Here is a 27,423-nt window from a genome sequence, read left to right as displayed (position 1 = left end):
ATAATTATAAAAAATTTAAACAACATATTTAATCCGATATGAATCGGTTAATCTTTCTTTTTTTTAATCTACTAATATGTAATTAACTGCAAAAATTTAAACAATGTATTTAATTAACAAACTAAAATAAATGTCATAAAATAGTAATAATAACTTGTCATAAAATTAAAAATACGCAGTCATAAAAAATCAAAATAAAAAATAAAAAATGCGTAAATATGTATATATATATAAAATAAAAAACTAAACTATAAAATAAAGTAAATAAAAAATAAAAAACAAATGTTTAAAAAAATATTTAATAAAAATTGTATTGTTTGAAGGGGTTGCCGCGACCTCTTCTGCCACCGCGACCTCGTCCGCCACCGCGAGTGCGCATATTACGCTCAACTCGTTTCCAGCAAGGAGCTAAAAAAATGAATATATATGTTTTTAAGAGTCATGGTATTTCGCGTCAATAAAAAATCAAAAAGTACGGTAGTACCTCATGCCAAATGTACTTACGTCTAGTTAATTTTTGTTCAAAAATTTCTATTCGTTTTTTGAGGTCTGCATTTTCCTGAGCAAGGTTCGCGGCTTCTACTGCATGCGCCGCGGCTCCGGCTCCGTTCCGATTAGTGTTTTGAGTGGAGGCTAAACGCTCCTCACGGCGAGGAGACGATTGCCTTTGGGCAACCGCCATATCGTCGCGAGGAAGCTGTTTTGATGGTCTAGCCTGTACATCTTCAAAATCCATTCTGCCAAATAATCTGTAGTATATAGAATGTAAAATATAAGATATAAAATAAAAGATAGAATACTTATAAAATAATTATATAATTACTTACGTAAAAATAAAATTTTCGTCGTTTAATGTATCGTCTAATGATTCGTTGAGATTGTTCAATGTTTTGTTGTTACTTCTTGCCATCTCACTGAAAACTCAGTGAACATGCATGTCTTAAAGACGTCATTTTTGAGACGTCTTTAAGACTTAACTGAAAGACATCTTTAAGACTTAACCGAAAGACATCTTTAAGACAATTTTTAGACATGTCGTGAAGACGTCTTAAAGACGTCTTAACGACACGTCTGTAAGACAACATTAAGACGACTTTAAGACATTTGAAAAATCCGCGCGATTTGTAAGTCCTATAACCTCAAAAAGTTATCACGATCGTTCGTGCAAACTATCATGTCTGAGGTAAGGAAAAATATATACATATATACAGTGTGTCTCACCCCACGTGTCGAATCCGTTAGGAATAGACAGAACTCGGGTAGACAAATAAGAAAGTCCCACACCATTTTGCAAAATTCTCAATGGTTATTGAGAAAAAAATTAATTTGTCTAGCGCAAGAGCAACAAGGAAGCTGCGGGCGAGTGAACGTGACAGGCGAATGGCTAGGAATGGCGCCGTCGCCTGTCGCGCTCACTCACGCGTGGCTTCCTTATCGCTCTTGCGCTAGACAAATTAATTTTTTTCTCAATAACCATTGAGAATTTTGCAAAATGGTGTGGGACTTTCTTATTTGTCTACCCGAGTTCTATCTATTCCTAACGGATTCGACACATGGGGTGAGACACCCTGTATATACACTAGTGGAAAAAATTAAGGGATCAAAAAAAAATTTGAAATTTTTTGACATTTTTCAAGTGGTTGTATTTTCCTTAAAAATGATCGTAATAGAATTTTAAAAAAAGCATTTTAAAGCTTGAAGTTTCTAGTTTTGAGATCTCACGATCAAATTTTTCACGCAACGTGTTTGCTCAATCTCACGAATTCCGAAAAAAATTTTTTTTTGAAATTTTTTCGGTTCTTTCTATTGGTCTACGACCTTGGAAAAAATTTTTCTAACTTAACCACTATATGGGTCGGATAACTTGTTTACTCAGCTTTACTTTGCTTTTTTGAAAAGTTCAATACGACCATTTCTCGCTAAGATATCGAACTTTGAATAGAAAAGGATCTTTTTGTCTTTAACCATCATTATCTCAGCAACCGCTGATTGCACAAGAAAATGAAGGAGGGTTTTGAAATCTTGAACAAATTTCCCACAAAATCAACTTTTTTGAAAAAAATTTTTTTATTCTTTACATTAATTTGAAAAATCAAGAAGAAAAGGACTTTTGGTGGCTTTTGGGATAATTAAGTGCTAAGTTGAAAATATCGAGAAAACCAGAAATGTTCAGTGTGCCTTTTACAGTTCAATATGCCCACAAAAACCCCACAAAGTTTCGATTCAATCGATCAAGCCGTTTTTGTTTTATTCGATTGAATTTTTGAAAACAATTAAAGGATCACGATTTTGACTTTAAATGATCATAATCTTGAAAAAAAGGCAAAGAAAATGTTTTTTTAGTTTTTCTAAGCTTTTTTAATGATAAAAATGTTTAAATTTTTTATGGGAAAAAAAAAATGTCCCAAAAAAAATTTCAAAAAAATTTTTTTTTGAAAAGTTTTGGAAATTTTTTTTTAATGACTCCAAAAAATGTAGAACAGAAACTACCGCCGGCATCAGCATTATCCAAAGTGTACCACGTGGAGGTTGCCCGGTCGAATTTACACTTCTTGTGTGTGTGTGTGCGCGCGCGCGCATTACATCATTAAAAAAAAAATTTTCAAAATTTTTCAAAAAAAAAAATTTTTTGAAATTTTTTTTGGGAAATTTTTTTTTCCCATAAAAAATTTAAACATTTTTATCATTAAAAAAGCTTAGAAAAACTGAAAAAACATTTTCTTTGCTTTTTTTTCAAGATTATGATTATTTAAAGTCAAAATCGTGATCCTTTAATTGTTTTCAAAAATTCAATCGAATAAAACAAAAAAACGGTTTGATCGATTGAATCGAAACTTTGTGGGGTTTTTGTGGGCATATTGAACTGTAAAAGGCACACTGAACATTTCTGGTTTTCTCGATATTTTCAACTTAGCACTTAATTATCCCAAAAGCCACCAAAAGTCCTTTTCTTCTTGATTTTTCAAATTAATGTAAAGAATAAAAAAAAATTTTTTTTTCAAAAAAGCGTAGTTGATTTTTGTGGGAAATTTGTTCAAGATTTCAAAACCCTCCTTCATTTTTTTGTGCAATCAGCGGTTGCTGAGATATTGATGGTTAAAGACAAAAAGATCCTTTTCTATTCAAAGTTCGATATCTCAGCGAGAAATGGTCGTATTGAACTTTTCAAAAAAGCAAATTAAAGCTGAGTAAACAAGTTATCCGACCCATATAGTGGTTAAGTTAGAAAAATTTTTTCCAAGGTCGTAGACCAATAGAAAGAACCGAAAAAATTTCAAAAAAAAATTTTTTTCGGAATTCGTGAGGATTGAGCAAAACACGTTGCGTGAAAAATTTTTTGATCGTGAGATCTCAAAACTAGAAACTTCAAGCTTTAAAATGCTTTTTTTAAAATTCTATTACGACTATTTTTAAGGAAAATACAACCACTTGAAAAATGTTAAAAAATTTCAAATTTTTTTTTGATCCCTTAATTTTTTCCACTAGTGTGTATATATATATATATATATATATATATATATATATATATATATATATATATATATATATAAATGTAAAAATTTATTATGTTACAGGTGAGAATTTTTTGATTGCTAATGTTAATAGAAAGCAGCTATTGAATTGGTCAAAAATTATTACTTCAGGTAAATATTTCATTTTACTAGACATGTTTTGGAAATAATCAATACAGAGAATGGATTCAATCTCTCAGTGTCAATATGCCTTTATTTTATTTCTTAGCTTTCCAATCGAAATACGATGAGCTACAACCGACGGGAAGAATGGCACTACAATGTATCAACAAGTCAATGATAATATTGGTTGGGCAAGAGTAGTGATCATTGCAGTTTATCCAGAACGTCTCAGTGCTCCATTAGAAGATAGTTCTGAAGAAGAAATAGAAAGTGATAAACGGATTTTGGATTTAATCTTAGAGAAAATTCCAAAACATGCACCATTTTCGTTCACTTATAGACGAATCATGCGCGAATCCGATACACTCCACTCAAAATGTCATGAGCATGGTTAGAAGAATGAACAAAGGTTAGCACATTTTAAATATTCTTAAATAAATATTTATTAATATGTTAATTAAACAATTTTTTAATGTTTAATTAGTAATGGTGGAAACTTGATTACACCTGGGAATTGACAAGAAATGATAGGAATTTATGGAAAAAGGCACACACAGTTCTACACTACAACTGGAAATCAATTTACCTTGTGCTTCCGTCCAGATACCGTCTAAACGCATTTATGAACAACTATATAATCGGTTTAATACTGATTAATTTTTCTGGGAACCATCGGCGTCAAGGCCGAAATACACTAATCATATGGAGAGTCATATTGGCCTCGATTTGGCGTCCACTCTCTTACAGGAATCTACTTTCCCTAAACAATATTTTAAAATATTTAGAATTTAGAATGAAAAGTTTTAAGGTATTAATTTGGTATAATTTACAGGTTCAGCATGTGCAAAAGTGGAATTCAGTATAATTCCGACTCGGATGAGGAGGGTATATTCCGTTTTACGACGAACGATAAAACTTACAAAGAGTCAGGAATGTCCTCAAAAAAAGCACAAAGCAAGTGGGCAATGACTTGGAGCATCAATCAAGGTTTGCTTTCCATGTACACTCCTGTTCGTAATTCTTTACGCAATGTTATACCCGGACAACAAGGAGAATTGATAATATGACTAGAAGATGCCACGATATTTTCTGTAACGGCGTATAAGGGAAATGTTAATTTAAGCTACGCTTGCGAATAATTATTATTATTTTAAAGTAATGTTATTACGAAAAAAGTTATTGTAAATTATATATTTATATAATGTATAGAAATGTATGAACAACTTTTTACAGTAAATAATTTTACATTTAAATCTCAAAAATTGTAATTTTATTGATACATTATATTTAACTCAGTGTATATTACGCGCACGCTTTTACTCGTGATAGAATGCGAGGGAGTATGCCCTCGTTGCTCAATTGTCTTAACGTTTTTGTTACTCTGCTCAGTTTTTCCGATATCACAACTGTTACTAGTTTACTCCTCGTAACTCCATCATTGGAAGCACACGGAGTTATTGAGCGATTGGCGATATTGAGCGTTTGAAGAGCTGTAGTTAAGAGAATAGAATATTTAGAGCGTTAAAGGTAAGACAAATTTTGTCTAATTTTCCTGCTCCGTGTTTGCTCTGCAATAAGAAATGTTTAATCGCTCGGTTCTTATTATTGCTCCGGTTATACACATACTTGCAGACATATCTGGCTTCATATATTATGTATCTGCGTTCTCTTTCACATTATGAAACTGTTATACCTTTACTTTCTCGGTTTTTTGGCTGAAAAATTAAATGTGTAACATTATATTTCATTTATTTATTGATAGGCAAAGTAAAATATTTAATTTAACGTTTAAGATATTATTAAATATCAATTATTTCGTTTTTACACATTAAAAAAGTTTTATTTCAAATAATATGTTGTCTGCAAATACAATTACTAGCATTTTTTAATCATTTTAAAGAGTATTTCTTATTTCTATTTTGCTGATTAGATTTCTATGTATATATCTTGCTCTGTGTTTGCTCTGCAACATTTTACAATTTTTTCTTATGATTTCTGCTTTCTGATGTACTGTTCAACGCTAAGCGCAAAGGACATAAAGAACAATGCCTAAAATAAAGAAATTTAGATATTTATCGCGCAGGCAACAAAATCGTCGGTTATGTCTTATGAGACAAAGAGAAGATGCTGTGGCATCTGTTAACATCAATCGTACTGCCGTGCCAGAGTCACTTACAGAATATAATATTGAAGAAAAAATGAATAATGTGGTTTATGAATGTGTTGGAAGTAACACAAAAACGGTTAATGAAGAAAATACATATTTTAGCGGTACAGACGAATGTACACAGGAGTCAACGTTTAATAATAATTTAAGTACAGCAAAGTCTGGATTAAAAGAAAATTTACAATTATGGGCAATTGAGTATAATGTCACTCACAGATGATTAACTTCATTGTTGAAAATATTGAAAGAAGGAGGCCATCATGAATTGCCTGGTGATGCCAGAACGCTGTTACAAACGCCCAAACAAACTATTGTAATGGAATGTGATAATGGACATTATTACCATTACGGTTTAGAAAACGCATTGCAAGATAAATTGCAATGTACAAATTTGAGCGATATTAATGAAATTCAGATCAATATTAATATTGATGGACTTCCTCTAGCAAAAAGTTCACAAAGCCAGCTATGGCCAATACTCGGTGTAATTTTTAATATTAATGACACAGATCCATTTCTCATTGGTGCCTATCATGGCAATAAAAAACCTACAAATGCGTCAACATTCTTACAACGATTTTGTGACGAGTATCATAATTTACACAAAAATGGCTTTGTGTTTAATAACAAAACATACCGTGTAACAATAAGAGCAGTAATTTGCGATGCTCCAGCTAAATCTTTCGTAACTGGCACGAGAGGTCATAATGCTTACTTTGGTTGCAGAAAATGTTTTTGTGAAGGAAGTTACATTAATCTTAGAATGGTCTTTGACGAACATGATGCCATATTAAGAACAAACGGCAACTTCCGCAATAGAGCTAATGAAGAGCATCTGTTAAGTTTGTGTATTTTCAAATAAGAACAGAACGAATCAAAAGATAACTATGTCTATTTATTTTTCTACTCGGATTCTCACTATGCTATTACAGGGAGAGTACGGATGAGAATAAACGTTCTCTCGGGGCGTCAGTAATGCGCGGGTGCCCACTCCTGAGCTCGTGTGCAAAAGTCGTGTGCACAAGTCGTGCGCAAATCTATTGTTCTTTCAAAGAACTTAATTGAAGCTGACAAAGCTTAATGACGCACGATTCTTCTTAGGAACGGCTTATGTTACTTAGTGTAATTAATATTATAATATCTTATTCTAGCTATCGCATCCTAACACCTTTCCTTGTAAGAAAAAAAAATCAATATTATAATGTTTCACCGAAACGAGAAGGCGGCTGCTGTTTTCTAAAAAATCGTCGTATATCCGGTGTAATTTGTGGACTTTTTACAATTTGTTCTGGGCGGTGTGGTGATGGGGGTTTTGTAGGTGATCTGGATCTTACATGATAATCGCATTGAAATAAACGTAGCATAGATTTAAAAGGATCTCAATCGTACTTTTAAACCTAGAAAACTAATGATTAATATAATAAACATAATGAATAAAATAAAACATGAATCTTAGCTAATAAACTTAAGCATTGGATTCAAGAACATAGCTTCCTACATATTTATAAATTGTAGTTGGACGATGCGTCCTCTCAACAATAATGTAAGAACATCCATTTATTTCTATTCCATTAGCGAAAAAAAAAATGGATCATTAACAAAAACAATCAATGCATCTGTTGGTGTTGGAGGTGATCTGGAGAAACTTTTTGGAGAATTATAAAGAATAGGGGGATTTTGATCTTGTAAAATATCTTCGACGGGTCCGTAGCTTTCATGACCATCGGATGCCGGTGTATAAGCTCCGATAGCGCGCAGTTGGTTAATATGACGTTTCCAAATTCGATCATCATCAAGCGTAATTTCATAGTGTAGTTTACCAATCAATTTCTTAACGTATCCGTATTTCCATTTAACATTTCCTATATAATTTCTACACGCTACTCGCTGGCCTAATTGTAATTGCTTAACTTTTATCGCAGAATTTGCCGTAGCCTCTTCCTTTTGTGAAGGAAAGATTAAATTTAATTTAGTGCGAATTTTATGACCTAAAAATAATTCCGCCGGAGATACATTTGTGCTCGCGTGAGGAGCCGCTCGATAATGTAACAAAAATTTTTCTAGATTAGAGTTTACATTTGTTTCAGTAGCATTTGCTCGCTTTAACGCGTTTTTGAGAGTTTGAATAAAACGCTCGGCTTGACCATTAGTAGCGGGATTGTATGGTGAAGTGCGTTTATGTGTAATGCCATGAAGTTTGAGAAATCTTTGAAATTCCTCAGATACAAAATTTGTGCCATTATCTGTAACTATAATTTTTGGAAAACCAAAAGATGCAAAGAAATTTTTGAATTCTGTAATTGTAGATTTTGCTGTAATATTTTTCATTATTTTAACTTCTGGCCATTTCGAATATGCATCTATAATTACTAAGAACCATTTTCCTAAGAATGGTCCCGCAAAGTCCGCATGTATTCGGTGCATTGGAGCAGATGCTGGTTCCCATATATGTTTTTCAATTTTTGGTAGATTATTTCTTGTCGCATTACAGGCAGCACAGTTGTAAACTAATTTTTGTATATCTGTATCAATACCGGACCACCAACAAAAACTACGGGCAATAGCTTTCATTTTATTTATACCAAAATGTCCGGTGTGTAATTGATTTAGAATTTTTGATTGTAGTGATTTCGGTATAACAATGCGAAAGCCTCTAAAAAGTATATTATTTTGGATTGTAAATTCTTCTTGATTTAGATTAAATCTCTCTTTATTTTGTACTTGTTTTCCGGATTGCAAGGCATGTACTAAATGTATTAATTCAGGATCGCGTTTTGTTTCTTTTTCAATTATTAATGCATTGATTGGAAAATCTTGTAATTCTTCTAATTGATAGGCTTCTACTACATCCATAATTGTATTATTATTAGATACCGGCAATCTTGAGAGGCAATCCGCATTGCTATGTTCAATTGATTTTCTGTATTTAATTTTGTATTGGAATCCTTGTAAGAAAATTGCGTAATGTTGCATTCTCATTGCACTGTATACAGGTAAACTTTTATTCGGAGCAAAAATTTGTATTAGGGGCTTGTGATCTGTAAGTAATGTAAAGTGATTTCCGAATAAGTATTGATGGAACTTTTTAATACCAAAAATTATGCTGTAAGCTTCTTTATCAATTTGTGAATAGTTTTGTTGTGTTTTGGTGAGAGTTTGCGAGGCGTATTGTATTACTTTTTCGGTACCATCAGGGTGTAACTGAGATAGAACTGCTCCGACGCCGTACGGACTGGCATCTGTGGCTAGTATTAAAGGGAGTTTTGGATTGTAATGTGCAAGAATTTTATTGCTTAAAAATGCCTTTTTAGCTTGGAGAAATGCCTGTTCTTGCTTATTTGTCCATACAAATTTTGAATTTAAATGAAGCAAGGTATTTAATGGATAAAGAATTGTACTTAAATTTGGGATAAATCTACCGTAATAATTAATCATTCCAAGAAAAGCCCTAAGTTCCTGGGGGTTCCGTGGATGCGGCATGTCTTTAATAGCTTCCATTTTTGATTTTTGTTTTATTATACCTTCTTTTCGCAAAGTATATCCGCAATACTGAATTTCGTCCATTAAAAATTTGGATTTGTCCATATTAATTCTTATGTTGTGTGAATGTAATTTTTGCATAACAGATTGTAGTCTTTGTAAGTGTACTTGTTCGTTTTCACCTGTAATTACGATATCATCTAGAAAAACCGCGGTACCGGGAATGTCTTGTAATATATTTTCGATAGTTCTTTGCCATATGGCCGGGGCCGAAGCGATTCCGTACATTAAACGGTTTACTTTGTATAGGCCTTTATGTGTGTTAAGTGTAAGCAATTTACTACTTTCGGCATCGACTTCTAATTGTAGATAGGCCTGACGTAAGTCAATTTTTGAAAATTTGGAACCGCCCGCTAATCGGGTAAAAATTTCATTAATGTTAGGAAGGGGGTGTTCATCCACTTTCAGTTGTGTATTCAATGTAGCTTTATAATCGCCGCATATTCGTAAACGGCCGTTGGGTTTTAAGATCGGAACAATAGGTGTAGCCCATTCCGAAGTTTCAGTTTTCTCCAGCACCCCGGCTTGGAGTAACTCATCCAGTTCTTTCTCAAGAAGTTCTTTAATTTTGAATGGCACGGATCGAGCTTTTAAGAATACTGGTTTTGGATTCGGAATTAAATGTAATTTAGCTTGTACTCCCGCAATTTTAGACCAGTCATTCGAACGAACTTCCTGGTATTTATGTAAAATATTTTGTAAGCTCAAGTTTTTGGAACTGCCGGTTGTAATATTATCCATTGCATCACAAGATAAAATCTTTGGAAAATCTACACAACTGAATAGTTGGCGAATCTACTCCCTGCCTAATAACGGTTTCCTTTTAATATTAGTTAAATAAATGTTTAGTACACGCAACGTATTTGTATGTTTAACTTTAACGGTAATATATCCTACGACCTTAATAATAGTTTTACAAAACGCAAGTAAATTCAGATCGGTATGATTTATGATCGAACCTGGAAACAAACGACTCGCATCGTTTTTATTCATGATAGTGACGGCCGAACCGCTATCCACTTCAAAGCTGACAGGTTTGTTGTTAATTTCCAATGCGCAGAAAAATTTGTCTCGAAATTGGGGATGTTCTAAATGTAAAATATCCTCCAGTTGATTTGCCTGCTCCCTGGATTTGAAGCACACCTTTCTCAAATGCCCTTTTTCGCCACAGCCCGAACATTTAAGATTCCTATCCAAATCGCATTGTGAGGCCAAATGGCCTTTGCCGCATCTGTAACATGTAACGGTTTTAGAGAGAGGTTCCCTCTTGAATTTAAAATTACCTGTCTGCGCACGCGAATTAAAAGTTTGATAACGCGGAGTAGGACTAGAATTAAAATTATTGGTACGTCCCTGGGTTGGTTTCCCCTTAAGTGTTGCCTTAGTGAACGAAGTCTGCTGTCGCCGCGGGTTCCTTTTTCCTGTCAATACCGTATCCACCTGAACAGGCGCCCCCGTATGTGCCACTTGGAGCGAAGATGATCCTTTTTCTGATAATTCCATTGTGGTGGCCACCTTGAGGGCTTCTTCGTATGTTAAGTCCTTTTTTTCCAATAGTCGGGTTTGAATTTTCTTGCTGGCCAATCCGAACACCAGTTGATTTCTCAATGCCGTTTTCAGATAGTCCCCAAATTTGCAATGAATACTTAATTTGTGCAGCGCGGATGCAAACTGCTGCACATTTTCTCCGTTTTCCTGGCGGCGTTGATGAAAACGGAAATTCTCCGCTATTTCCAAAGGTGGAGGATCGTAAAAATTTTCCAAAAGACTTGTCAATCTTTCAAACCGTTGTTGAAAAGGATCCTCCGGATCCAAACGATTGCAGAGAATATCAAAAGCCGAGGACCCCACATAATGTAAGAGGTATGGTACTCTCCCGTCCTCGCGAATATTAAAAATCAAGAAGGCCCCTTGTAGTCGTTGTAACCATCGACACCACGATGTCTTTTCCGGATCAAAAGCTTCAATGGTTAGTGAATTGGGGACTACTCCTGCTTGTACCGCCGGTGTCCTTGAACTTCCCGGTATCGCCGGAGAGGCTGGGCGTGACACTGCCTCTTTTGAATCCAAAGTCTTCGACATCTTAACGATCCACCAATTTGTGTGTAATCACTTGTATGTGTAATCACTATGTATGTAATCAAATACTTGACTGGAATGTTCGTTCTTCAAACTTCTTCTAGAATTTGTAATTAGCCCAGGATCCCATCCTCGTCGCCAATTGTTAAGTTTGTGTATTTTTAAATAAGAACAGAACGAATCAAAAGATAACTATGTCTATTTATTTTTCTACTCGGATTCTCACTATGCTATTACAGGGAGAGTACGGATGAGAATGAACGTTCTCTCGGGGCGTCAGTAATGCGCGGGTGCCCACTCCTGAGCTCGTGTGCAAAAGTCGTGTGCACAAGTCGTGCGCAAATCTGTTGTTCTTTCAAAGAACTTAATTGAAGCTGACAAAGCTTAATGACGCACGATTCTTCTTAGGAACGGCTTATGTTACTTAGTGTAATTAATATTATAATATCTTATTCTAGCTATCGCATCCTAACAGCATCATATTACCGTTTCGCTTTTTGAGAAATTAACTGGATTGGATATGATTAATAATTTTCCCTTAAACTACATGCATCTTGTATGTCTAGGGGTAATGAAAAAATTAATACAATTATGGACGAAGGGGAAAATAGTCTTCCGCTTATGTGCGATGGATATAGATGCACTATCCATTGACATGATAACATTCAACAAGTACATTCCAGTAGAATTTGTGCGATACGCACGTGGAATTAATGAAATGGACCGGTGGAAAGCAACAGAATTTAGATTGTTTCTCTTGTATCTTGGGCCTATAATTAAAAAAAAATATTTAAACAAGAATTATTACATACACTTTTGCGTGTTACATACTGCAATTAGAATATTGAGTCACCCAGAGAATTGTTTGTATAATAATACTTATGTAAACGAGTTATTAACATATTTTGTTAAAAACTTTACAATATTATATGGTGACAGCGCAACGGTGTATAATGTGTATAACTTGTTACATCTCTCTCAAGATGTTAAAACGTACGGATGCTTAGACACATTCAGTGCATTCCCATTTGAAAATTACTTACAATCATTAAAGAAGAAGTTACGTAAGTCTGAAAAACATCTTTCTCAACTAAAAAACAGAATACATGAATATAAATTACGTTCTAAAAAAAAAAGTGAGATCATAAAGGAACCACTCCTGTTAAAACCAAACGGAAAAAGTTTACCTCTAAATTGTGAACGATCATGCAAAACAATACAATTTAAAAACTATATATTAAAAACCAAGTCTCCAAATAACTGTTGCTACCTGAAAGATAGATCCGTCGTTTGCATTAAATATATTGGGTTCCACAACGACAGTCCAGTTATTTTGGGCAATAAATACACAGATTTACAGCTCATTTCAGGATATCCATGTAACTCGCAACACATGGACATACATACCAGTAACAGTCAGGTTTCAGATTTAGAGGTAATACCTGTGAGTGATATAAAGACAAAAGGAGTTCATATTTTGTTTGATGAAGCACATTTTGTAATGCCTTTATTACATTAATAATGGCATTACAAAGATTTGTATTATGTACAATAAAGTACGTACCGAAGCAAAAATATTACAATTCTTAAATGTTGTAACATATCAATGTACATTCTCAGTTTTAAATTGTTATTACAAATTTTGTTTCAGATGTATAATATTATTTTTTATAAAGACTGGTGCTCAGTTGTCCCCAGTATGTGGGTGGATAAAATAAATAAAATGTTTTGTTGGCCTCCTAAGGAAATTAACGCTACAGTGGCAATAGCAAAAGGAATTGCTCCCGATAAAAAATGGTCCACTTTACAATATCGCCGCATTACAGGACCTTATGGTAAATATCACAAAAATTATGAATAATATTATATGTCAAAATATATGAAAAGAGTAATAAATATTACTGTATATTGCTATTAATGTAATTACTTTTCCAACAGAAACATACAAGATGGCCCGCGAAGCGGAAAAAAGGCGATTTATATTACTACATCTGAAGATGAAGTAAGAATGGAAAAAATGTGCAATGTTACGCCAATAACGGAAAAAAGGTCAATAAAAAAACTTTTATTTCATGATAAAATAGAAGATGACGATGAAAATATGAGTGAGTAATAATGTTATGTCTATGTAATATTTTTTAACATCATGTGACATGCATACCTGTAGTATTGTTTTAAAGATAAAAATTGTGTACATAATATATATGTTTAACAGGACCTAAAAAGAAACAAAAGAAGATGTATGTATTAGAAAAACCGCCATGTACGTACAAAACTGAAAGCAGTTTATACACGGTGTCTCAGATCAGTAGACGATGCCGAAAATGATAGGTAGATTTAATCGAATTAAAACGAAAAGTCCTGTACCATTTTGAAAAATTCTCAATAGTTTTCAAGAAAAAAATTAATTTATGTACGCGTAAGAGCGACGAGGAAGCGTGGACTGAGTAAGCGCGACAGACGACGGTGCCATTTCTAATCATTCGCCTGTCGCACTCACTCACGCGCAGCTTTCTTGTCGCTCTTACGCTTATACATTTTATATATTTTAATTTTTTTCTCGAAAACTATTGAGAATTTTTTAAAATGGTAAAGGACTTTTCGTTTTAATTTGATTACATCTACCTATCATTTACGGCATTGTCCACTGATCTGGGACACCCTGTATAATAAATCTTCCAATTTGAATTACGGTATGTATAACAATTATCAAGTTGAATAAGGAAAAAAATTTGTCAACGCAAATTATTAATATACTGTATATTATTTTTTCAGTATTTCATTTAATGTAATTATTTTTTCAGAAAAAAGTTCACAATCAACTTCAGGCTTAGAGGAAAATGATAATATTGAGTCTGACGTTGACAACAATTTGCATTTCAGTGATGTCGAAAACCTATTTACTATGAATGAGAACAGAGACATCACAAATGTAGAAGATGCACACGGAAATGCAGAAGACATAAGTAATAATACTAATGCAATATTGGAGGACATGCAACAACCCCTGAATCATACTTGTTGCAGTAAGTATTATGAAATACTTTATATTTATATTTTAATCTTTTTACGTGCTTGTAACGAAAAACGTAACGAAATGTAACAAAATATTTTTAAATAATCTCTTGATCTTTATAGAAGCATGCCGTACAACCCTAGATGTTCTGCGCAGAAAGTTGAACACTATAATACATTTATTAAATAATAACGAAGGGAATTATCAACAGGTGCCAATTAATGAAAATAATAACGACTATTTGTTATTACCACCATTCCCTTTAACCAGTGTGGATGCATTTTTGGAATTTGAAAATGATATGAACAGAGATGTTCAAATAAGAAAACAATTCGTAAGTTATACTTTTTATATATAAATATTTCTTCGTGTACAGTCACCGGCAATAATGGCCTGTCGCACTGCGGCGACGGCGGCTCCCGTGCGTGAGGTGGGGTAGTGTGCGTGAGGCCTCACCGCGGATCGCGTACGTGAAACGCGGAACGCCGAAAGGAGTGAGAGGACGGGGGAAAATTTGGTGGGGGGGCGTTCTCATGCTCTCTCTCGCTCGCGACCCGTGAGTGTGAGAGAGAAAGCATGAGTGAACGCTAAGGAATTATTATAGGCGCACCTTCGCTCTCTCGCTTGCACGCGTTTGTGTTTATACGGGTAGACAAGGATAGAAGTATATCGCAAGAGTACGCTATTAATTCTAGCGTATACTTTAAGACATTTCGCGACTTTTAACAATCGAAATTAAATACTCATGTTACTTATATTTTAAATATATATTTTTACATTACGTATAATTTAATTTTGAGATAATTTTCGTTTTTTGTTTTGAGAAAGACAATTTTTTTCTCAAAACAAAAAACGAAAATTATCTCAAAATTAAATTATACGTAATGTAAAAATATATATTTAAAATATAAGTAACATGAGTATTTAATTTCGATTGTTAAAAGTCACGAAATGTCTTAAAGTATACGCTAGAATTAATAGCGTACTCTTGCGATATACTTCTATCCTTGTCTACCCGTATAAACACAAACGCGTGCAAGCGAGAGAGCGAAGGTGCGCCTATAATAATTCCTTAGCGTTCACTCATGCTTTCTCTCTCACACTCACGGGTCGCGAGCGAGAGAGAGCATGAGAACGCCCCCCCACCAAATTTTCCCCCGTCCTCTCACTCCTTTCGGCGTTCCGCGTTTCACGTACGCGATCCGCGGTGAGGCCTCACGCACACTACCCCACCTCACGCACGGGAGCCGCCGTCGCCGCAGTGCGACAGGCCATTATTGCCGGTGACTGTACACAAAGGAAAAAAGATATTTATATTCTAAAGTAGTGAATAGTATCTATAATACGTGCTAGCCATTGCGTAAACAAATACACCTTTTTTTATCAATTGCAATACAATGTGCCTACATATTTTATTTTTGTTTTCAGAAAAAGAAAATTGCCATGATTGGAGGAAATACGTATTGCCACAAAATACAAAACATATTACGATTCACATTGACCGACGAATTATGTATTAAACTGTCATGGACAGGTTGGAAGCATACAACATCCGTGAAAGACACGGCATTTAGGGCCATAATTTTAGGTATATATGTTGTTAATTTTAAACGAATATATTTTTTTATTACAGCTAAATTTTTAATTATTATTTCAGATTACATTACTTGCACAGATCGATGCACATTGAATAACGTACAAAAAGTAATACAGGAGTTTTTACGTCACGCTGGAGACCGGGTCAAGTACCTGCAAAAAAAATGTAAATTTTTATTGTGTTTCCATGGGCCCAGAGTGGTCGGACTGGGGTTCCAATAGCTCGCGTATGCGTGAGGATCCTCCGGTGTTCCACCACGGTCCCCGCGGGAGCTGATATAAATGATAAATTAAAGACGAAACGGGAGCAATGCAAAAGTAGTAGAAAAAAGAAAAGAAACGGAAATACATTATGATAAAAAATATTTAACATAAAGAAAAGAAAAAAAGAAAACAAAATATGAAAAAAGAAACGTAGGTGCAATGAAGAGAAGAAGAAAGACTAGAAGAAAAGAAGAAATAATTATTGTTAAAAGGAGAGTATATTTTAAACAGAACATATATTACTATTATATTTATGTATTAATTAAATTTTCTTGTTTCAGCTTTCAATTACATATTTCAAAGAAGATGAGTAAGATAATAACCTAGAGGAGCGGGAAAAGAAGGAGCAGCAGTAACAGCAGAAGAGAAAAGAAAGGAGAAAAAAACAAAAGAAGAGTATTAGTAAATTTTATTTCGATAAATTACTGTTTAGTATTATTAGAGTGTAGATTGTAGTGTAGAAAGAGAAAGATGATGAACGCTCTCCAGATCGAAAGTCTGATTTCTCTTATTATATATTATATACAGGGTGTCCCAGACATAACGAAGGATACTGGGAGGATAGATAGAATTGATTGAGACAAGTAGAAAAGTTCCGTACCATTTTGCAAAATTCTCAACCGTTATTGAGAAAAAAATTAAAATGTATAAATTGTATAGGCGTAAGAGCGACAAGGAAGCTGCGCGTGAGTGAGCGCGACAGGCGACGGCGCCATTTCTAGCCATTCGCCTGTCGCGCTCACTCACGCGCAGCTTCCTTGTCGCTCTTACGCCTATACAATTTATACATTTTAATTTTTTTCTCAATAACGGTTGAGAATTTTGCAAAATGGTACGGGACTTTTCTACTTGTCTCAATCAATACTATCTATCCTTCCTGTATCCTTCGTTATGTCTGGGACACCCTGTATAATTATAAGTTTTACAGTATCACTACATACATTAGGTAAATGATTTGTTTATGCACTAAAAAATTTTATATTTTAGGTCACAAAAAATACAAAAAAGACAAAATAAAGGAGGAGAAAATATGAGAAGAAAAAATAGAAAATTGATGGAATATCTGCTCTTTTAAATCCACAACCAACATGTATTTGTCATCCTGTAACAAATGCTGGAGATGCTGTAAGTGTGTAACGATGTCCCCGGGAAAAGCATCGTTCCTGGACAAGAACCGCCGGAGGCCGAGACGACCATCCTCTCGGACAGGAGGGGGAGCGCAGAGTGCTCCCGAAGAAACCGATCATCGGCGCGATAATTATCACAAGTAACGAGTACGCGCAAAGTCCCGCGGAACGGACTTACACGAGCGGCCCCGAGCGCGTCCGAGCGAACACTCCGCGTACGGTACCGCGGAATACCGCGGCAGGCGCCACGTACCAGGATACACCCGGCCGTCGTCTTTTCTAGATAAAAAGGCGAAGTCGGGAAAACCGCGCACCGTTCTCGTTCCGTTGGCCTCACAGCAAACATCCGAACCGACTGACTCCTAGTGCAAGCAGAACAACGGGGTGGAGCAAACTCCGCCTCGGTCAGGCACTCCTGACGCTTGCCAGCATAGCAGTCTTCCTCAAGCCAAAAGCAATATTCGATTCGTAAGACCGGCTCGTGGGGTGAAGCGTACTTCGCCTCCTTCGAGTGATCTCGATCCCGGATCTACGATCATATTGCCAAGGCGCATCTCCTTTCGCACCATTGCACAAGCCCGGGGTTGAGAGATCTCCGCCTCGGCCGAGCACTCTCGGCTACTGCAACACCGGATAGATGCTCCTTCCTCAGCTAAGTCTAAAAACCGCATTCGCGTTGCGATCTACGATCTATTACGGCTACCGCGTCTCGCGCCGCGTACATTGTTCAGGCCCCGCCCCGGGCCCGCGCCGACTGGGAATATTCGCGCCGCTAGCCCCGCGATCCGTTAAGGCGTTATCTAGGCGGTTGCCGAAAAGCTTGTAACGGCCCGCCCGTCAAAGATCCGCGTATCGATCACCGACGTACCGATCCAGCGCATACACGCTCCAATTACCGCGTTACCGTTGGACTTCTAATATACGATTGTTCCTTCCGGCGACGTCTTAACCACGCGTTCGTCATATTTATCTGTATTGTCAATTCTTTTTTAATTCTTTTAATTGAATAAACAATCAGTTAATTGTTTATCCACGTCTCGTTGTATTTACGGACCTAATCATTCTATCGCGAATCCTGTAATCCCGGCGAGCACATCCGGACAACTCTGCTGGCCCGATATTCGCGGCCGAGAATTACGGTCGTTTCAAGTGTAATAAAACGCATGTAGATCTGAATTGTTTTTTTATATTTTTATTTTTTATAATAAATGAATTATTTTTAATCCGTTATATATTTTTCAGAGTTAACAAACATATTGGATGAAGCTGTAGACAGTGCGACACTACCAGATTGTGAAATAAATATGAACAAATCTCTTCGTCATCGGGAACAATTAAACAGAGAAATGATATTAAATGACTTTTATTATATGTATATGTTTTTGATTCACACATTTTTAATTATTTTGTTTTCAGATTTCAGGTTCAGAATTTGAAGGGTTAATTTATATGTATACATATGAATTAATGATTAAAAATGGTTCTTTTTCGTACATACATTTAAAATAATTAAAAAATTATTAATATCACAATTTACACATTATTATAAAATAATTTATGTTATTTATAGAAGCTGGAAAAATTGCTTTGAATTTGACAAAAGGTGGTTCATCAATTAAACGTCTTCAAGTTGCTTCGCGGAAAGGAGCTTCGAGAAAAGTTATAACAATTAGAACAGATCAACTTCAATCGAAACTATCGAATCCAAATTCAAACAACATCACATCACGGAGTACAAATATTTTGAAAAAATCTGCCGTAGACAAAGCAGCAAAATTATTGGTTTCCAACACTTCAACAATATCTACTGTTGCAGAAATCAAGAATTCCGTTTCGATAAAAGAAGTAAAATTACCTCTATTTTAGATAGAAAATATTAATTAACAGCAGACAAAAAATATAAATAAATATACAATTTTGATATTTCAGAAAGTTGCGAGTTCTCCAGCAAAAATTGTGGAATCAATAATTTTATAATTTAATAACGATATAGAAGAAATTACAAAAGAAAATACGGAAAGCAACGAACCAGTAATGGATATAGTAGTACTAAATAAACAATTAGCAGAAGCGCGAAGACAAGCCGCAGAGTATCGTAAGCAATTGCAAGAAAAAGAGAAAAAAGTAGAAATATATAAACAACAACTCAAGAACATCACAGCGCAAATAGTCTCTAAGTAATTTTATACAGATATAAATTTCATATTCGGTTTTAGAATTTGCAAATTAGATCTTTTTTTTAATGTCAAGACTATATTTTTTTTTAATCACGTATATTGCAATCCCCTCGAGCATCTTTTTGTATTTGAATTTTGCTTCCACGAGATGACTATTTTCATTATTAATACAATTTTGTAATGAATATTTTAAAAAAATTGAAGGTCCCTTACATATTCACAAAATATTTGTCAGTAATTTATTTTCTATTTTAATAACGAAAAATAAAGAACGAATTATTTTTACTACGTACAAATACTATAAGAACCGAAATATTTATAAAAATATAATAATTGTAAAATATATATGTATAAATTGTTTTATATGTATAAAAATATAATAATTGTAAAATACATATGTATAAAAATATATTTTTATACATATGTATTTTACAATTATTATATTTTTATACATATATTTTTTAATTAATGTATTTTTATATTTTTATTTTTTAATTAATGTTTTTTTATACATGTATTTTTCAAGTAATGTATTTTAAAATATATTACTTAAAAAATACATATATAAAAATACATTACTTAAAAAATACATGTACAACATAAAAATACATTAATTAAAAAATACATGTGTAAATACATTTATATTTTTTAATTATTGTATTTTTTTACATTTAATTTTAAAGTAATGTATTTTTTAAGTAATAAAACAAATATAAAAACGATATATTTTTCTGTATTTTTTATTGCAATTAAATCTTGTAAAATTTAAGACGTCTTTAAGACATCCTTAAGACGTCATAATGTTCACTGGGAACTGTTGAAAATTGTTAAAAACAGAGTAAACGAATTTTTCAAATTGCTAATATAGATGTCGGTTGTTATTAATCGCATAAAGGCGAGTTTACAATTTTGTAATGCTATTACACTTGCAAACTACAATAGGTGCAAACACCTAGTATTGCTAATATTTGCCATTAATACACTACTGCTCGTGCGGAGACATTGGCTGCCGCGTTTGGTTGGTTGTCGCTATCGGGCCTTGATCCTCCAATCCGGTGAGAGAAACTGACATATAGTCAGTGATGTCAGGCTGTGTCATGATGTGGGTTTTTGCAGCACGCCGGTGGTGGGGATGAGCTCCCGCACACCAAGTCAGAAGCACGTCCGTGTACGGTAGACAGTACACGGACGTGCCTCTGGCTTGGTGTGCGGGAGCTCATCCCCTCCACCGGCGTGCTGCAAAAACCCACAGCCTGGCATCACTGCATATAGTATGTTAGCTGTAGTTACAGTGATGGTAGCAACGTCACTGTATATCTGTAAGATCTACATTTTTTACAGGTTTCTACTTTGTGAGAAATTTTTCTCCGCCTCTCTCTCTCTCTCTCTCTCCCTCCCTCCCTCCCCCTTTCTCTCTCTCCCCCCTCTCTCTCTTTCTCTCTCTCTGTCTCTCTCTGTCTCTCTCCCTCCCCCCTCTCTCTCTCTCTTTCTCTCCCTCTGTCTCTCTCCCTCCCCCCTTCTCTCTCTCTCTCTCTTTCTCTCTCTCTGTCTCTCCCTGTCTCTCTCTGTCTCTTGGTGCGTTCGGGAGTTGCTATTCGTGCAATTTAGTGCTATTGGATGTTCGCGGAGCTAGGTAAAGTGCTACCAAATGCAATCGTGACGTCATTGATGGTAGCGTGCGACGTCATCATTCGGCGCTATTAACGCTATTTCTTACGAGATAGCGAGTGCGTTTGGAGAGACGCTATAAGTGCTATCAGTACCAATGCTTATAAATGCGTTCGGAGAGATTATATAGCGCTTACGCTATTGGACTGCTCAAACAGTTCTGTTAGCGCTATCTAACCTAGCACTATCAACGTATCAACACGTGTATATTTCCTACAATTGCTTGGGTAGTTGAGTTTCGAATAGCATCAGATTGAGGTAAGTTTGTATTATCGATATTTCATTAGAAATGATATGTGGAACTATAAAAAATAAAATGTTATATATAAGATTTGTGAAAGTTATAAATTATTTTTTTTATTAATTGATAGTTAGGTGATACAACTGAGGCTCATGGTTACAAATATCTCTTGTTACATCTGCAAATACAAAACAATGCAAAGATCGAAAAAACAATTAATAATACAACTTGTATTACAAGAACTAATAGAGACGTCTTCGTCGTCTGACAGTGATGTCAACGAAAATTTATTACATAATTTAGAAGTACAACAAAGAAAAATTCCCCGGCTACAAAATTATGTAGAAACAATAATACCTACATGGAAAAATAATGAATTTAAATCACATTTTAGGTAATTATGAATAATTTATGTTTAATTTGTACTATTACAATATATTTAAAGCTGTCTCCAAAGATACTATTGTTACGCCGGGAACGGGGTCAGCAAACGTCTCCGCGGTCGCGCTTCACGCTCACTCTTCTCGCACTCTCTCACCCGCGGCACTCGGACTCCGCGAAAGAAAAGAGACGGTTTAAGAAAAAGGAACGATAAAGGTTTAATCAAACTTTAACCAAATACAGAGACATCCGCACCGAATAAAGTCACGGGCAGAACTGTCATTTCTTAACCATAATAAATAATCTTCGTTCCCCTGGCAACGGGGAACCGAAACCTCGGAGCGAGCCGGCAGCTTCATGCTGCTCCGTATACCGGGCGTAACACTATTTTAGAGCATGTTTGGCTTCAGCAGGAAAAAAGAAAAAAGATTAGCCATTTTTGTTTATACTAATTTTTTTTTTTAATAGAATGTCCAGAAATACGTTTGAGTTTACTCTCTCATTGATTGCTTCAAAATTGAAGAGACATTATCCTGGACTACAAATGATTTCTCCAGAAAAACAATTTCTTATCGCTATTTGGAGAATGGCTACACCAGATTCTTATAGGTTAGTATATTATTTAATAAAAACTTAATAATAATATAATTATTTTTCATATTTAGATTTTTTCTATTTTAGATCAATATGCGAAAAATTTGATATTAGTCGATTAACAGCTTTGTTGGCAACTCGACGGGTTACTAAGGCACTTTCAGATTTAGCACCAATATTTATTAAATGGCCAACAGAAAATATGATTCAAGAAATATGGGAAGGTTTTGAAAATATCAGTGGTTTCCCAAAAGTAATAGGAGCTATAGATGGTACCCATATCAATATACCATTACCTCGTATAAACCCACAAGCTTATATAAATCGAAAAGGTTATCATTCCATTCAGCTACAGGTTTGTAATTTTGTATTTTTATTATCGAACTATTATAATTATTGCTGTATTTAAAAACATAATTTTTTAACTAAAACGTAACATATATACATATATTTTTACAGGGGATTTGTAATCACAAACTACGTTTTACGCATTGCTATATTGGACATGTGGGATCCGTGCATGACCAGCGAGTGTTTCGTCTATCTGAAATTCAAAACGCATTGGGAAATCCAGAAAAATTTCCCAATGACTGTCACCTAATTGGTGATTCAGCATATAAGCTTCATGATAACCTCTTAGTTTCCTATCGTGATAACGGTCATTTAACGCTACGGTAAAAAAATTATAATTATTGTCATTCTTCGACGCGAGTAATTATTGAAAAAACATTTGGCCTTTTAAAAGGAAGATTTCGAAGTTTATTGCATGTTCTTTCTATGACTCGAACTGATTTAATTGCTCGTTATATACTTGCTTGTTGTGTCTTGCATAATGTATGTGTACTAAAAAATGATGAATTAGACTTCCTTCCACTAAATATTGAAAGAAACGATAATGTCCATCAGCAAGTTATTGATAATTTACAAGTAGGTGCGATCAAGCGAGACTTAATATGCGAAAGGCTTCCAATGAGATATTAATAATAAATGTATAATGTATTATGTTAAGGATAATTATATAAAAAACCATTATCTCAATAAAACTATCAAATCATTAACATAATTCCTCGTTTGCTCCCTACATAAGTCAATATGTAAATCAATACATTTATAATATTAAAGTGTTTTTTTTAATGAATTTTATTTAAAATGTAACATTTTACATTTCTTTTAGCCTTATACAAATATCACAATACGTCAGAAATCTCACTAACAAAAAAATATATTAACTTTATATGTTATAACTAAATATTAAAGAAACATATTAAAAATTGCATACAAAGAATATAAGATAAATGATCAGCACATACTAAAAAACAATATTACAACTTATTCATTCTTTTCTTGTCCTATTTTTATCTTATATATATATTTAAAATAAATTTGTGAGATTTTAAGATTTGTCCATCATCTTTTGCAACAAATTTAACATATCTTTTCGAAAATCCATTTTTTCCTTATGTCTTTGATTTTTGTTTTTTTCTGCTAAATTTCGACTTTGCATAATTGCTTCAGCAATTTTTGACGTGCTTTCCTGTGCTTTGCGCTTTCGAGGATTTCGATTACTAAAATCCACATCGCTAAAGACATCTGCATTGGATGAACTGGAGTTATCAAAAGTAGCAAAATTATTGCTTGAAGAGATTGTTGCTAGTGGCGACATGAAAGGTCGCTCACCAAGCAAAGATTCCATGATATTCATATAAACCCATGTTCTTGAATTATTTCCTGTCTTACTATTATGGTCTTTTATAGACTTGTAGGTTCTCTTCATTCCATTAAATTTTGATAAACACTGACCGCCAGTAACATTATAACCTTTAACAAATAATGCAGATGCAATATTGTTCCATGCTTTCTAATGACATATTTTACCCGATGTCATATTTTTTTCTTGAAGGCGATATTCCTCTATTAGTAAAAGAGTTGCTTCGTAGGACCATTTAAATGATGACTCAATATTAATATTTTCATTACAAATTGCATCAGTTGACATATTTGATTCTGCATTAGATTGCAATTTTGTTATCTCTAAAAGTTTAGTGGCAAACATAACATCTGAAAACATAATACAAATCAAAAAAGTTACAAATTAACTACATTATTGTTTTAATCCTTTCTATTAATTTTTAAACAAAACTTTCATAATCTATGAAACCTCTATTACTCTTACCATTTTTTGCACGTTCCACATCATTTGATGATACTTTTATTTTATAATGTTTATTATTTTCTTCATCCACAAGTTCAATTTCAATTTTTTTTTCAGACATGTTTCCGTATTTATGAGTATTAATACTTTTTTCTGTCTTATAACCTCTGATAATTCTCTTTTATTTCACCTCTTTCAACTGACTTCTGACTATCTATTTTTTCGCTTAACTGTTGTATAATTTAAAAAGTGGCGCCAATAGATTATTAGCATCTCCTGCTCTATCTCGAAAATCATAGCGAGAAATAGCACCAATAATGACGTCACATTAGTTTTAGAGTGACGTCATCTACAATTTCATAGTACCAAAAAGCGTCTCCCCGAACAACTTTTAGCGCTACATGGTGCAAATAGTATCTCCCCGAACGCACCCAGCGTGTCGATAGCATTTGCGTTGATAGCGTTGGTAGTGACTCCCCGAACGCACCTGAGGTACCGTTTCAACAACCTAGCATTTGTTAATTTTGCTACAACTCCGCGTTGTACTTACAGGAATTATTTTTCAGGTATAATATTGCTTTTACAGAGAAATAGATAATGTAACGAAACTGATTTTTTTTTTAGGTTGTATTTGACAAAAAGTTGTCTGCGAAACAGTGGATTTTTCTGGTGATCTTGACGGTTGGCTGCATGGTAAAGCATTTCGATGCTCATGTCCTTAGCTCGGAATTCCACGTTTTTTTTTTTTACTATCAATTCTTGTACAGGTGAGTCATCTATTTATATATCATTATTTATATGCCAAGACGATCTGTACTCTCAAAACACCGTTTGCTATACAGACAACATGTTGTTGCTTAGCCGGTATATATAAAGAGTATTTTCTGAAACGACAAGGCGCAGACATCGTTACTTTCGTTTACTTCGTGTATGTGGTGTGCTCAAAGATATTAAAAGAAGCTGAAAGAAATCCAAGGTAATCATTCTAATTCTATTTTAGAGTATAATACATTTTTAAAGAAGTAATTTGTGATGTTTGTAACTTAAATACATGTTTTTTTTTGTCAACTTGATTGATTAAAGTTTTTGTAATTTAATATTTGTTCTAGATTAAAGATAATGGAACACCATATATCAATACTTGCAGTGAAATGTACAGTCAATTGCTTCACAGACTTTTCTTCATCGTCGGAAAACGACGATGATTATTTTGAAAAAAAAAGAAAAGAAATCCAAGAAGACCCGTTCCAAGAATAAATAATTATGTGTCAGATATAATTCCAGTGTTTTCGACACAGCAATTTAAAACTCATTTCAGGTAAAATTTATATTATTTACATATAATTTGTGTTATTATTTATTTAAATATAATACTTATTTTTTACAAACCTTTTAACGAAGTTCTTATTTGTAATTTAATACTAATGTCATTACTCATATTGTATGATTTAGAATGTCTCCTGAAACTTTTGAATATGTTCTGCAAAAAATTGAGCACAAGTTGCAAAGGACCACAGTGGAACGCCTATGATACCAGCGCAGACTCATTTTCTATTGACGTTATAGAGACTAGGCACTCCAGATTCATTTCGGTAAACAATACTCATTTACTTGGAGATGCTGCTTACAAATTATATGTAAATCTATTAACGCCTTATAAAGATAACGGTCATTTGACCCACCAGCAAAAAAATTATAACTTTTGTCACGCCTCTGCGAGAATGAGCATTGAGAGAGCATTTGGGTTATTAAAATGCCGATTTCGAAGTCTTCTAACGACTTTTGCCATGGATAGAACAGACCTAATTCCATCCCACATTCTCGCGTGTTGCATTTTACATAATATTTGCATTATAAAGGCAGACGAACTCGAATTTGAAATTGACATCGATGGAGAAGACGTTTACGTTACCAATAATTGTGCAGAAAATATCTGTGATCATCTTGCTGCCACTACGAAAAGAGATGCAATATGCGAAAGCTTGAGACTAAGACAAGTATAAAAAACGTAAGTATTTAACTGTTTCAATGGTTTTCAATTATTAAAATGTTCGTTATTGCTGTATTTTAAACTACATTTCTTTTAAAATTGTATTCTAGCAATGTTTATTATGGAAAAAGAGAAAAAAAGAGTTTAATTTTGTATATAAGTTGTATATAAATCATTGGCAAAGGAGGGGAAACCATAAAACAACTTCAAGAAAAGTCAGGAGCTAAGATGGTTGTTAAGTGTAAAAAACGTAAGTATTTAACTGTTTCAATGGTTTTTAATTAATAAAATGTTCGTTATTGCTGTATTTTAAACTACATTTCTTTTAAAATTGTATTCTAGCAATGTTTATTATGGAGAAAGAGAAAAAAAGAATTTAATTTTGTATATAAGTTGTATATAAATCATTGGCAAAGTAGGGGAAACCATAAAAAGGGCCAAGCAAAAAATACGTATAGAAGTGGTTGTTTCCTAGTATGTAACACAGGACATACTGTATGTAATTTTTAAATATTCATAAATGTTTAAAGACTTACATAGTTTTTTATATCAATTCTTTTACAGTATTATCTATTATATTCAACAAGGAAGAGAAGATGATCCTGGCGATAGAAAATGTTTGTTGTCAGGAAAGCATCAAGCTGTTGAACAGGCCCGTCAAAGAATTTAAGAATTGATTCATAGTGTTACGGTATTATCTTAATTATAAATCTGTTAGAATACATAAATGCTTACAAGCTAATAACAAAATCAATATTTATTTTTAGAGGAGAGACGATGGTTGAAATAATATGGG

The 27,423-nt window shown here is 34.0% G+C and overlaps 2 protein-coding genes and 3 pseudogenes across 2 annotated transcripts; 3 read left to right on the top strand and 2 right to left on the bottom strand.

Annotated features, from left to right (window-relative positions):
- Positions 1 to 3,546: 3,546 nt before the first annotated feature.
- Positions 3,547 to 6,664, top strand: LOC139105607 (uncharacterized; annotated as a pseudogene).
- Positions 6,665 to 10,137: 3,473 nt separating this feature from the next.
- On the bottom strand, positions 10,138 to 11,424 carry LOC139105606 (uncharacterized). Its single transcript, XM_070661798.1, has one exon. It carries the CDS (start codon positions 11,422 to 11,424, stop codon positions 10,138 to 10,140), a length of 1,287 nt encoding a protein of 428 aa, XP_070517899.1.
- Positions 11,425 to 14,185: 2,761 nt separating this feature from the next.
- On the top strand, positions 14,186 to 16,725 carry LOC139105498 (uncharacterized). The gene is made up of 4 exons (XM_070661635.1): positions 14,186 to 14,447; positions 14,560 to 14,771; positions 15,866 to 16,025; positions 16,095 to 16,725. Exons 1-4 carry the CDS (start codon positions 14,327 to 14,329, stop codon positions 16,253 to 16,255), a joined length of 654 nt encoding a protein of 217 aa, XP_070517736.1. The 5' UTR covers positions 14,186 to 14,326; the 3' UTR covers positions 16,256 to 16,725.
- Positions 16,726 to 21,164: 4,439 nt separating this feature from the next.
- LOC139105424 (uncharacterized) lies at positions 21,165 to 23,547 on the top strand (annotated as a pseudogene).
- Positions 23,544 to 24,758, bottom strand: LOC139105425 (uncharacterized; annotated as a pseudogene).
- Between the last annotated feature and the right edge of the window lie 2,665 nt (positions 24,759 to 27,423).

Source organism: Cardiocondyla obscurior, linkage group LG09 (assembly GCF_019399895.1).
Source record: "Cardiocondyla obscurior isolate alpha-2009 linkage group LG09, Cobs3.1, whole genome shotgun sequence".
NCBI lineage: Eukaryota > Metazoa > Arthropoda > Insecta > Hymenoptera > Formicidae > Cardiocondyla > Cardiocondyla obscurior.
Note: the sequence above shows the minus strand (reverse complement) of the source record. Positions and strands in the feature narration are given on the sequence as shown.

Bases quoted from the DNA above. Each gene is read 5' to 3' on its own strand.
- LOC139105606 (XM_070661798.1), bottom strand. From the start codon at position 11,424: ATGTCGAAGACTTTGGATTCAAAAGAGGCAGTGTCACGCCCAGCCTCT.
- LOC139105498 (XM_070661635.1), top strand. From the start codon at position 14,327: ATGAATGAGAACAGAGACATCACAAATGTAGAAGATGCACACGGAAAT. The intron at 14,448-14,559 runs GTAAGTATTATG...TGATCTTTATAG, and splicing joins CCTGAATCATACTTGTTGCA to AAGCATGCCGTACAACCCTA. The intron at 14,772-15,865 runs GTAAGTTATACT...TTTTGTTTTCAG, and splicing joins TTCAAATAAGAAAACAATTC to AAAAAGAAAATTGCCATGAT.